Consider the following 12,230-nt stretch of genomic DNA (forward strand, 5'->3'; position numbering starts at 1 on the left):
CGTTTATGATAAAGCAATGACTGAAAAACAAGGCTACGACGGATTGGCTCCAACATCTTAAATTATACTCATAATGTGTACAATAATAGTAAATAACAAAGAATATTATAAAATTCTGGCCTGATAGATCAAACCAGTACAATAATTGTCACAAAAAAATACTGCAATATTTTTTTGTATTTTTACCCACTTAAAAATTAAATATACGCGCTCCTTTAATAGTACCTACTGATAAACGTGATTTGTTATTATAAATCCCAGCAGGTTATTACCACGCATGTCCAACTAAAGATTCAAGATTCAGTAACTGGTTGGTTGATAAAAACAAAACCTCACTATTATAAACTGAGTCTGTTAGTTAATTAATTCTTAGTGTACGTTTTTTTTTCACAGACAGTTGGTAAGATGTTAAGTTATTGATCATAATTAGGCATGTTAACGTATTCAATTAATATCTATACCCATTCTAAATTGTGCTAATTTAATTAGGTATACAGAAATAACTAATATAATACCACATCGTAAACTGCATACAGTTTCCTATTATTGGTTTCTGAATAACTGGTTGCATCAGGGACGTAACAAATAGGTTTTTAACTGACATTAAAAAAACTAACATATTGAAAATACCACATAATATCAATAATTGTAAAAATGTATACGGACAGATATTACCATAGAAAGATATTATTGGAATGGTAGAAAAATATGTATAACAAATTTATAATGCAAGTTGTTCGTATTTGTATATAAATAATTTAACAAGGAAAAGACAGTTAAGATTTTAATAAATAATTTAATTTATAGCAATTTAATAAAAAGTGAACATTTACTTGAAAGTTATATTTTATTTAGATGTTTATACATTTGATTTAGTATTTTTTTACTTAGAAATATAATTAAATACAAAACTGCTAGTCATTAATAACAAGTCGGGAATATTGTTTGACAGTGTGAAATTGTCTAACGATGCCGTCAGGCTCAGTTGGATAAAACGTCGAATTAAATAAAAAGCGTTATTTGATAGTAACAACTTAATAGTTAGCACTACCGATTAACGTTGAGACAGTTAAAAAATAATATGTTCGTATTATTTTCATCACTATCACTCTTCTTTAGTGATATAGTACATCCACTAATAATTTTCCAACATAAACATGTCTTATTCTGGTATCAAAGAGACCGCCTTTCAAATCAAGGTTGTCAGACATATTTCCTAAAATTCCTAAGGTTATATTTAAAAAATATTCTCTATTTTCTATTCGTTATTATTCAATTGCTAGTCAACGAACGACACTCTTAAAAAATAATATGAACTTATTCTCAAAAATATATATATAAATTAATTAACTAGGTACTAATATTTCCATGGACTCTTCACTAATGAATTAAAGCAACCGTGAACTTTGTATATATTACTTATATTCTAAGTAATTTTCGAATATTGGCAACATTGTAGTCTGGAGAGAATTTGAACGTTCGACGTTGCCCTGTTGGTGAATTTAGCGGTAATACTTTTATAGATATAATGATCGACTTTTAAGAAATCAGACAACTTTTAAGAATCCAAGTTCTCAAAAACGGTTTCAAGAATTGTATTATTTTTTTCCAAATTTCATTGATTTTATACCTTACCTGGAAACATGAAAAATTGCAGATATATTAATAATGGTATTAAGGTTATATTCACTAATTTTAAACTCATGCATTATGGCAACAGCGCGAAGCGCAAACCAATAAATTCTAATGAACACCTGTTGTCTGCTATGCGATACCCTAAAATATTTCCTATTGCAGAGGCGGAGGCTTATAAGGTATAGGTAATATAAGTTATAAGTAATATTATATTTTTCTAGGATGGCATTTTTTAAGATGCATCAACTTCTGTGTTATCAATAAATAATGACAATTATGTTAATGACAGCTCTGAATTAAAAAATAAAGATTTGCACGTACAATCCCAAAGAATAGTTTTAAATATGTATGAGTGTTTGAAAAAAGAAAATATTGGGATGGCTGATAATGCAATTGTTTCGAGAATTCATGTATTAAAAAAATCGGGTATAAGACGATATATACAATTATTAAATTAGGCACAGTTACAGATCATTCCTTAAAACGAAAGCGACCAAATAAAAAATTGGGTAGGATTGACACTGCTGCAAAAGACGTTATTCAGCGAACAGTTTACAATTTTACAGGCACACTGACGATTCTTTTCAGTCCTTCTAATTAATTTCTTTACAGCTATCGCGATGCATCTTGAACACTAGTATTCATTATTATACAGTGTGTCGCATTTAAGATGAAGACAACTCTATATATCAGCTACTAAAATACATACAGATTTGACATTTTGCACAGTCATACATGTTGTTAGTGCACATTTTTTTAAGATAGTCATCTGAAATTTAAATTTTAAACGCGGCTTACTGCGAATCCACAAACAGGGTAAATTTTCGATATTTTGCTTCGCGTTAGAGAAATCGGAAAAACTTATTTGGAAAAGTTGTTCCACTTATTGTAAACGCACATACCAAATTTCATGACAAAATTCGCAATTTTAGTTTTTCAGTATTATTTGTAATCTCGATCCTAAATCTACAATTGGCTGTCTAAAGATGCATCTCGGGACAGCCAACTGTCCGTTTTAGAATCCTGACTACAATTGAAGAGCTTATTTCCAAAGTGTCTTACATCCATATAATGAAATCCATGAAATTACAGATTTTCATACAAATTTAACATACAAATTATACAATTTTACAATTTTCATATGCACTTTTAAATGGTAAATAAGAAGTTGTTTTGGTACATATAACTTTATTCTAGACTTGAAGAAATCTATAAAGTTTAAAAAAAGAAAATTTAAAAAATCGAAATTTTGGATTTAAGACACTGGAAATAAGCTCTTCAATTAATGAAAAAAGTAAAAGTGCGAATTTTGACATAAAACTTTGTTATGTGGGGTTAAAATAATATTTGGAACATCTTTTCCAAATAACTTTTTCAGATATCTCTAACTCGAAGCAAAATATTGAAGATTCACCCTGTTTGTGCATTAACAGTAGGCCGTGTTTAAAAATTAAATTTCAGTTGACTATCTTAATTGCTGGATAGACAATGTTTTAAAATTTTCTGACAGAATGAGCCATTATTTACAGATAATTGTAAAAAAATATTATGGTTTATGTAAAAACTAAATAATAAGTCCAATATTCTTATAAATCACTAAAATTAACAAGCTTTAATTTGAAAGAATTAATTTGTTATTTATTCGGTGTTGTGAGCCCGCTCCCATTTGAAAAAAAAACTGATTCTGTCCTTTGAAGAGTCCTATTCAAAAATGCCCCGTTTAAACAAATCGAAGGTTGAAGGGTGCCGGACATTTTTGCCGGAAACAATTCAAATTCAAAAGATCACCTTTTTCTGCTACGGAAAATATTGCTCCGATTTCTCACCAAAATCAATGTTGATACTTTAGTTTAGATACTCTTGAATCTCAAAAATACTCATTTACATATTTTTCAAGCCTCGAAAATGCATATTAGGTATCGCATTTTTCGGATTTTAAATCGCTTATATCTCCAAAACTATTAACTTTTGAGAAAAATGACATAGATCTTATTTAGAGTCACCCAAAAACCTAAAAAATATTTTTTGGAGCACAAAAGGTGATATTTTGAATTTGTTTAAAAAATTGTTTAAACAATTTCTGCCCAAAAATTGAGAAATTTTCCTGAATATAATTATGTAAAAATTAATAAAAATTATATGATTTTTCTTGAAATATGCGTTTGATAACTGATCCCTTTTCTTAATTTCCACGCCAATGGTCGGCATCGACATCAAAGAACCTCAAAAGCCGACGCTTGGCAAATTGACAATGGAAAAAGTATACAACCGTTACAGGACCTCGACCCCTCATTTCTCCTCTCCATACTGTTTGGTTTTTCCAGTTAAGAGCATCGATCTTATTAGCATCTTGAGCCATCTTTTTTTACCTGACCTTTGGTCTGTCTCGTTTTCGGATACAAATCGATTACGAGTTTGTGACTCTTTTTATTATATATGATTCTTGTTTCAACGAATTAATTGTAGTAATAATGGCTTTTCACCGATCTTTTGTGTTTGTTTATGTTCTGTAGTTCAAAGTTCTGCTCCCCCATGTTCGGACTTCACAAAAATACCAAAGAGTTTGCTCATTATCTTCCTTTCGAAGATAGATAGGGAGGATTTATCGGATTTGATTTAGGTCCATGTTTCTTATCTAAATGTGAGTACCAAGACTATGAACGTTCTGTACAGTTTTAATGTTGTTGTTTGATATAAACGATTATTAGTTGGATATTTTAATAAGCCATAGTAGCACCCGGCTGCGAGTATGAGTATTTTTATTCCCTCTGTTCTTGTTTATATCGACCAGTTTGTTGAGAAAAATAAATTCTCTCACAGCTTCGAAGTTTTGATCCCAATATATACCCAACTCTCGTGTGTGCTAGTCAGCACAAACTTGGTTTTACTCTAACTTGTTGAAATGTTATGCCGTTGTCTTCTGAAATTAGTTCTCGACGTTTCGCCAACACTAGAGGTTGGCGTCTTCTGAAGATGGTACTGCTTCGCTTGGAAGCTGAAACTGACGCCGCGTTGTACTACGGAGGTCATATTTATATTTTCTACTCGCCTCACTTCCACTGGTTTCGGTTTGAGGGGGGGTGTCGTCGTTTGTAGCTTTTTTTTTCGTAATTTGCTGGAAAGGTGTTTGTGGATTTTAATATCGGTATCCATGTTTTGTTAATTCTTACTCCTTCTTCTATCCGATTAAAATTATTTGGATGCTTATATATTTCCACCGCTTCCCGATATAACCTTGAGTAGTACTGTGATGTTTTATCCAGCATCTGCGTTTCTTCAAACAGTATCCGATGTTCTCCGCTTCCCAAAGCGTGTTCGGCAACGGCAGATTTGTCGATATGTCCTAAACGACAATGACTTTTATGTTCGTTTACCCTTGTGTTTGTACGTCTTTTTGTGGTTCTCACATATGCATGGTATTCGGTATACTCCGATCGTAGTATACAGAAGCAGTAACATCTCTAGAAGATGCCAACCCCTAGTGTTGGCGAAACGTCGAGAACTAATCTCAGACGACAACAGCCCGAACAAACAGTTCAAAGTTAGACGATGACCGTGAAAGCCTAATGTGGTTTTACTCTGTCCCGTTGGTTTATTAGGACTTCTGTGGTGCCTGTTCTGGTTCTTGTAATAATGTCTTCAACGTTAGTATATGCTAAAGTCTCAACTGATTTATTATCTGTGAAATATAGTTTCTCTGCTATCTAAGCTTATTTCCCCACTAGCCTAGAGACTATCTTAGGGCTCCTGAGAGCTCACATATCTGCTTGACTATCTTTGTATACATTAATCTGCCGAAATTCAGGAGTCCTCATGTTAATTTATCTTGCACAAGGCAATATTGCATAAATCTCTGGCTGAGGTACAGAGATATATTCTCCTAGTGGATTAGAAATGTTTACATTTCCATCAAGACTGTAAATTTCCGCAACCTATCCTTCTAGAGTTTTAGACCCCTGTGTGTATCAGGTATAACCTTGCAGTTCTGGACAAATAAGAGATAAAGCGTAAATCCTTTATGGACATTGACCAGTTTGTTTTTATTTAGTACATAAGATACCTTGGCAACGTTTTTCGAAAAGGCTAATTCGGACGAGAAATCAGCTCGGTTTCTAGAACTGTTTAATTCCATTGGAGTGTCGGGCTTACTTACTTAAAGGAGACGCTAAATCTGTTACTACTCTGAAACCTTGATTTTTCTCTGGCTTCGCTCGTAGTTGCTTGCCAGTGTAAATTTGCAAATTATGCAGGTATGTTGTTTTTACGTCTGCTAGTGCCCAAATCTTAACACCATACTTTGCAGGCTTTGTGCTTATGTACTATTTGATTGGGCTCTTTGCTCTAAAAGCTACCAGGTGTTCATCCACAGTTACTTATTCATGGGGAACAAACGCCTGTTTTCAATTCGTAACAAAAAGTTCCCATATGTCTCTAAATACAGTCATCTTGTCTGTTTAATGCTTTTGTTTTCTTGTCGATTTATCATCAAATCGGATAAAATTGCATGCCTGAGAATATCTACCACGAGGCATTGATGCTGTGAATATGGTATCTGTACTCCACATTTCTGCAATGTTCTCTTTTCGACAACGTAGAGCTCCTGCTGTAATCAAAACTCCAATAACTGCATTAAGTTCTATAATATCAATGTCTTTCCATATGTTCTGTTTCTCTGGATTTTTTTCACTGTAAATTCGGTACATGCGAGTTGCTTCTTGGTTGGTAAAACCAAGGTTGGTTTTATGTACACAGATACTTGCGTCGTGTCATGAGTCAAGAAAATGTTAAAAATTTCAAATATTTCATTGGTACTGTTAGAATATGTCGTTGGCCCTCCATACACATCCAGAATATGCAGTATACTTTTATTGCTTCTTCTAACTTCGTCCTCTATAAGTTCTCCTTTTGTCTCTTCTCCAACCGCATTATTTACTATCGTATCTTCAGCAGGCTTGTTTTTGTTCTCCCCAACATCTACGTTAATATGGTCTTCAATTTCTCGATCATCATCATGAGGTTAATTTTTACTATTATAATATTTAATGTACAATTACTATTAATTGAATTAAAAATATTTGTGGCCACTTTTTGACTGGTTACCTATTATCAACGTATTCTCCTAATTTTAAATGTATGTACAAAATAAATATGAGCGTGATTAACTACGTTATGAACGTAGTAATCCTGCAGTGGAATCTTGTACCTACTATTAAAATTTATCTATACGAGATTTCAGGAATAAGATTGGCCATTATTTAACTAAAGCTAACATCAAAATAGAAAATGAGATATCACAAGCAATAGAAATACGTAGAGGAGTACGACAGGGATGCCTTTTGTCACCGCTGCTATTTAATGTTTATAGTGAAAGTATCTGCCAGGAAACCCTTTTGCAACAAACGAAGGAATCGTAATCAATGGAAATAATATTCGATACGCAGACGACACTGTACTAGTTGCAAGAACAGTAGAAGAATTACAACGATTACTTACAAATATAAATATTGCCTGCAACAATTATGGCATAAGTATCAATATCAAAAAAACCAAGTATATGGTCTTCAGTAAGAACATGACACAACCAGCACATATTAGTATAAACGGCATTCAAATTGAAAAAGTTTCAAGTTACAAATACTTGGGGACTTCAATAAACGAAACTGGAGACCGAAACAATGAAATAAAAAGTCGTATCCAAATTGCCAGGGCCACCTTCATAAAGATAAGGAAATTCTTATCCAACAGAGATATAAGCATCCCTCTGCGATTAAGAATGCTAAGGGGCTACGTATTTAACACACTATTATACGGTGTAGAGGCCTGGACTCTCAAACAGAACAACATAAAAAATATTGAAAGTTTCGAGATGTGGTGCTACCGTCGAATGCAGAAGATAAGTTGGGTTGAAAGAGTCACAAACTTTGAAGTAATGCGAAGGATAGGAAAAGACCCAGAAATTTTGTCAACGATCAAACGAAGAAAACTCGAATATTTGGGTCACCTGATGAGAGGACATAAATACGCATGACTTCAAAATATAATGCAAGGAAAAATAGAAGGAAAACGGAATCCAGACCGTAGAAGAATGTCATGGTTGCGTAATTTGAGAGAGTGGTTTGGCTGTACCACTAATGAACTTTTTAGGTCAGCTGTAAACAAGGTCAGGATAGCCCTGATGATTTCCAACCTCCGATAGGAGTGGCACAAGAAGAAGAAAAAGATTATTTAACTGGAGGTTGAAAAATATGGTCCTGGGGTCCCAAAAGGACCTCAAACCTCACGTCGTTGTTTAAGATTTAAAGTTGACATAGTAAAAGTCAGATGTTATATTGATTTTTTAACTACTTCTTGGCCCTTCTAGGGTTAACAAATTGAAGGAAAACTTATAGAGAACTTAGGTATATAATTATGTATCAGCATATACTATATAGTATTACATTTTACAACCTACCTTGTACGTTTAGAAAGTCTTCAATTCTTCCAATTCTTCAAGTCTTCAAGTTTTTCGATAGTTTATGCTTTCCATTTCCACCTTTATCATTTTAATATGTTGCCCAGATGACAAAAGTAAAGGCTGTTCACTTATTACTTTTCATATGCTTACTAAAATTTGCATTCATTTAACTATTGATTAAAATAACGCATAAAAATATGACAGTTGTTCTTGATTGATTGTTCTTCTTTTTGAATTTAGTGATATTTACAGAAATAGTCTAGAAATAGTAGTGTTTGTGGGATACTAGTAGTGCTCTATACGTGAACCGAACAACACATGCTGGATGTAATGTTGAAGTAGGAAAACACTACCAACATAGCGTTCTGCGGTAGTTTCTGTGATCATCCTCATTATTGACATTGAGCAACTTCGTGTCACAATAGTTCACACCATGCCCGGGTATCTCTTATGGGAGTGACAGTCCTCTGAAATTTGTATTTCCTAAGGACACCAGAGGGCGTAGCATTCATAGCAAAGCTTCGTGACTGCGCAATACCGCAACCAACAAAACAAAAAACAAGTACGCCATTTTTATTGTGGTTTCGACACAGTGTTTCGAGTTGTATTATTTGCGATTAAATAATTGTTTGCTTTTTTGCCATCATATTTAAATAATTACGGTTTTTAACTGTTGCGTTAATGGTTGTAATAATTACAATAAGGATGCTTAAATGCATATTTTTCCAAAAGATAGGGCGGTAAGTAGAAAATGCTGATATAAGATTTTATTTATTTTTTAATAATTGCCTTAAAATGTCCGATGTTGTCCCAAACTTCTTTCTTTCACGTTATGATGTGTATTAGAATTGTTGCCGATATAGAATTAGGTAAAAGTTTTTTAGGAATTAAAATTATCGCCATTAAAAAATGTGGCAATTCTTCAATGTTTCAAGAACTTTTTCTACAAAACTTTTGTTTATTTGTCCTTTTGTAAAGCACCTCTAGAAATATACTATGTAACATTATTTCACAGAAAATATTAAAAACAAACTATTTATTTTTTAGCTTTATGATATTTGGATTAACAAAATTGACAGAGAAGACTTGCACAATTCATTTTGGACCAGAAGCCCGCTATGTTGGATTGAGATATAAGTCCACCTTGAAATGTGATGCTATTCCTTCTCTGTTTCTGTGTTGTAATTTATAGAAACTACAGAATAGCCACTGTTTAACCAACTACATTTAAATACGTGTAATTAATGTTTATATAAAAACGTAAAAAAGAAAATAAAGTAGAAAAAGAACCAACGTTTGTTTTATTTTTGTAATCAAACCCTCAATATTAATCTTTATATTTGAAGAATTACGAGAAGATTTTTTAAAAAGATGTTGCTTTCCTAAGGCCGCCAGATGGCGCATTGTCCAGAAATAACCTACACAGTTTCCTATCTATTCAGTAATATATATTCTTTATCTATGGTTCACACCATCAACGAATAATTTCTTCATCCAACATTTTTTTCCTTCTTTCTTTTCAAATGGTTATTCGGTACATTTTTTTGCTGACGGATGTACACCACCGTGAAAACCACAAATCGTGAAAACAGATTAGGACTGAAGTTAAAGCGGTAGTTTGATAGCAAGTCGGAGTGTGAGTGAAGCCGAGTCTCCAATAATTAGTAGTTCTACCAAGTGGGACTTCAAATAGGAACGTGAATGCCCCGCTTAATATAATGTCATTTCTATTGCTCATAATTATTAAAGGGCTGAATTATTTATGTCGCACATAATATGTCAATAATCTTGACATATAATATAAACATTTCTCAGACTCAATGTACCGTACAAATTTAAAACATATTTTTAAAAATATACCTTTAGCTTCGCATTCGTTTACGCAATATTAAATAAAAATAGATAAATTCATCCTTATTTCGGCTGATTAAGGTTAAAGTTCATGTAAGTACACGTTAAAATAAAGTATACTTAAAGGAAGGTGTTTGAGGTGACACAGATTTTGAAAATATTTTTAGAAAATTCGTAACACTACGGTCAGTAAGATGGCATAACGATGTGGTTTAGATAGCATACACTTAACTCTATAGACTGTTTTACTTGCAATATAAATTATATGCTTAGCAGATTTTGGAAATTCAATGCACTCTACATGAACCGTTGGCGATAGACTTGATAGTGCAGCCATTATTTGTTGGAACGGAAATGATCACTTCAATGATCATACAACAAATGCAAGATGAGTTTACATCATACGAGACAATCGGATTTTTTTTAATCAGCTGAGCAAATTTCCTTGCATTAACTGTTTTTTAGCATTATATTTAGCTAAATTTGGAGTTTAAACATTTTAAGATTAATAAATAGTCTTATTTGTTTAGAGGAAATATTTTTTACAATTAGGCATAACTGACTTCGATTATTGTACTGGGATTTCATAGGTCTAAAGAACCTCTATGTGTTTGATCATTTCGCTGAAAGCTCAAATGAACTGAAGTCTTTATTTCAGTTTGGTAGCTGTATAGTTAGAAAGGTCTGCTTCCAATTGTCACCATCAGGTTGAGGAGTTTGAAAATCTAAAGGTGGAACTCCATTATAGCTCTCTAAATGAAAGTTTTGGTGTCTAGGAACTCTGGAAATATATTTTCATTCTTCTAATTAAAAAAATATAAGTTATATTTTAAGTAATAAACCAAATAAGTATGTTATACTAATTGCTACTCAACTTTGTAAACTACGATATCGACAAATTTCCCTATAAAAGCTGGCATTCCTCAAGAAAGTGTGTTTGGACCACTTCTGTACGTACTAGACACCACAGATCTATCATCAAGCAGAAATACAATCACAGGAACTTTGACCAATGATACTATCATAATATTAACGCCTCATTATAATCCCACAATCGCTTTAAAGATGGTAAAAGCTCATCTAGAACATCGTCAAGCATATTTTCACGAATGGAAAATAAAATTCAGTGAAACTAAGACAATGCAAATAAACTTTACTGCACGAAAAGAATAGTATTCAAAACTTCACCTCAACAATAATGAAATTCGGCAATATACAGGTACAAAGTACCTACTTACACAAACGGACAATAGATGAACAAGAAAATAAGATGTAATCAAGATCAGAAAACAGATAAATCTACAAAATTAATTAAACGACAATTCGAATGAAGCAATATTTTACACCCATTTGTTTCCGGTTCTTAATCCATTTACATCGGCATATTGCCGTATAATTTAATACATTTAAGTATATTTTCATCAATGTAAACCCATTCACTATTTGGTTTTGTGGTTAGTTATGCAAGTGCTAAAAAGTTCACTGAAGATTAGTCAGAAAACTTTCTGAACTTTTTAATTCATTTGGATTTTTAATTTAATTTTCTAATTAAATATACAAATTTTAACAGAAGTTTTTTACTTCGATGTTCGAGTTTTTTTAACTAATATAGTATACAGCCAACTCCCAGCAACTATCCCTTGTTAAGTAAATAATAATACTTTTGTTTTTATTTTGATAGGTGGAATACAGTTTTGCTAGATTAAAAGTATATATTCTATGACGTCAGGTAGGTATTAATGATGCGCTGGTCAAGATATAAGGTCTCTACTTACAAAGTTGCTTATTAATATTGATCCCTAACAGAATCTAATTATCTAATTATAAACTCAGTATCTTATGTCCCTGATAATGCCGATAAATTTCAGAAATCCAAAAATTCGAAGAAGTTGTTTTACTTCTATTGTAATTATACTGACTGTGGGTACATGCAATGCTCAAACTTACAGAATTTACAACATGAATCCTAAAGTGGTAAGAGTGGAAGAAATTTCAACGACAGAATTGGGAGAAGGACCTCACTGGGATGCGGAAACTCAAAACTTATATTTGGTGGATATCTTTGGACAGGCGATTCATCGATACGTTCCTGCCACTAAGCAACATACTAAAGTAGTTTTAGGTAAAGTTATTTATATTAAAGTTTCATAATTTAGTAAAATATATGAATATAAATTGAGAAACATTGGTAAATTTATAAAAAAAAATTAAACATTTTAGTGTTTTACATGTAGTTGTGTTCCATGTAATATGTTATATATAATTATATAGAGGGTGATTCTTTGGGAGT

The 12,230-nt window shown here is 32.4% G+C and overlaps 1 protein-coding gene across 1 annotated transcript in view; it reads left to right on the plus strand.

Moving 5' to 3' along the window:
- Window positions 1-270: 270 nt before the first annotated feature.
- LOC140446463 (uncharacterized) overlaps window positions 271-12,230 on the plus strand; it is a 63,032-nt gene continuing 51,072 nt past the window's right edge. Inside the window, exons 1-2 of the mRNA XM_072539016.1 lie at window positions 271-400; window positions 11,890-12,062. Of these exons, the coding sequence (XP_072395117.1) occupies window positions 11,900-12,062 (163 nt within the window). The 5' untranslated portion in view covers window positions 271-400; window positions 11,890-11,899. The remainder of the gene's footprint in view (window positions 401-11,889; window positions 12,063-12,230) is intronic.

The sequence above is a fragment of the Diabrotica undecimpunctata genome, chromosome 7, assembly GCF_040954645.1.
Source record: "Diabrotica undecimpunctata isolate CICGRU chromosome 7, icDiaUnde3, whole genome shotgun sequence".
Classification (NCBI taxonomy): Eukaryota; Metazoa; Arthropoda; class Insecta; order Coleoptera; family Chrysomelidae; genus Diabrotica; species Diabrotica undecimpunctata.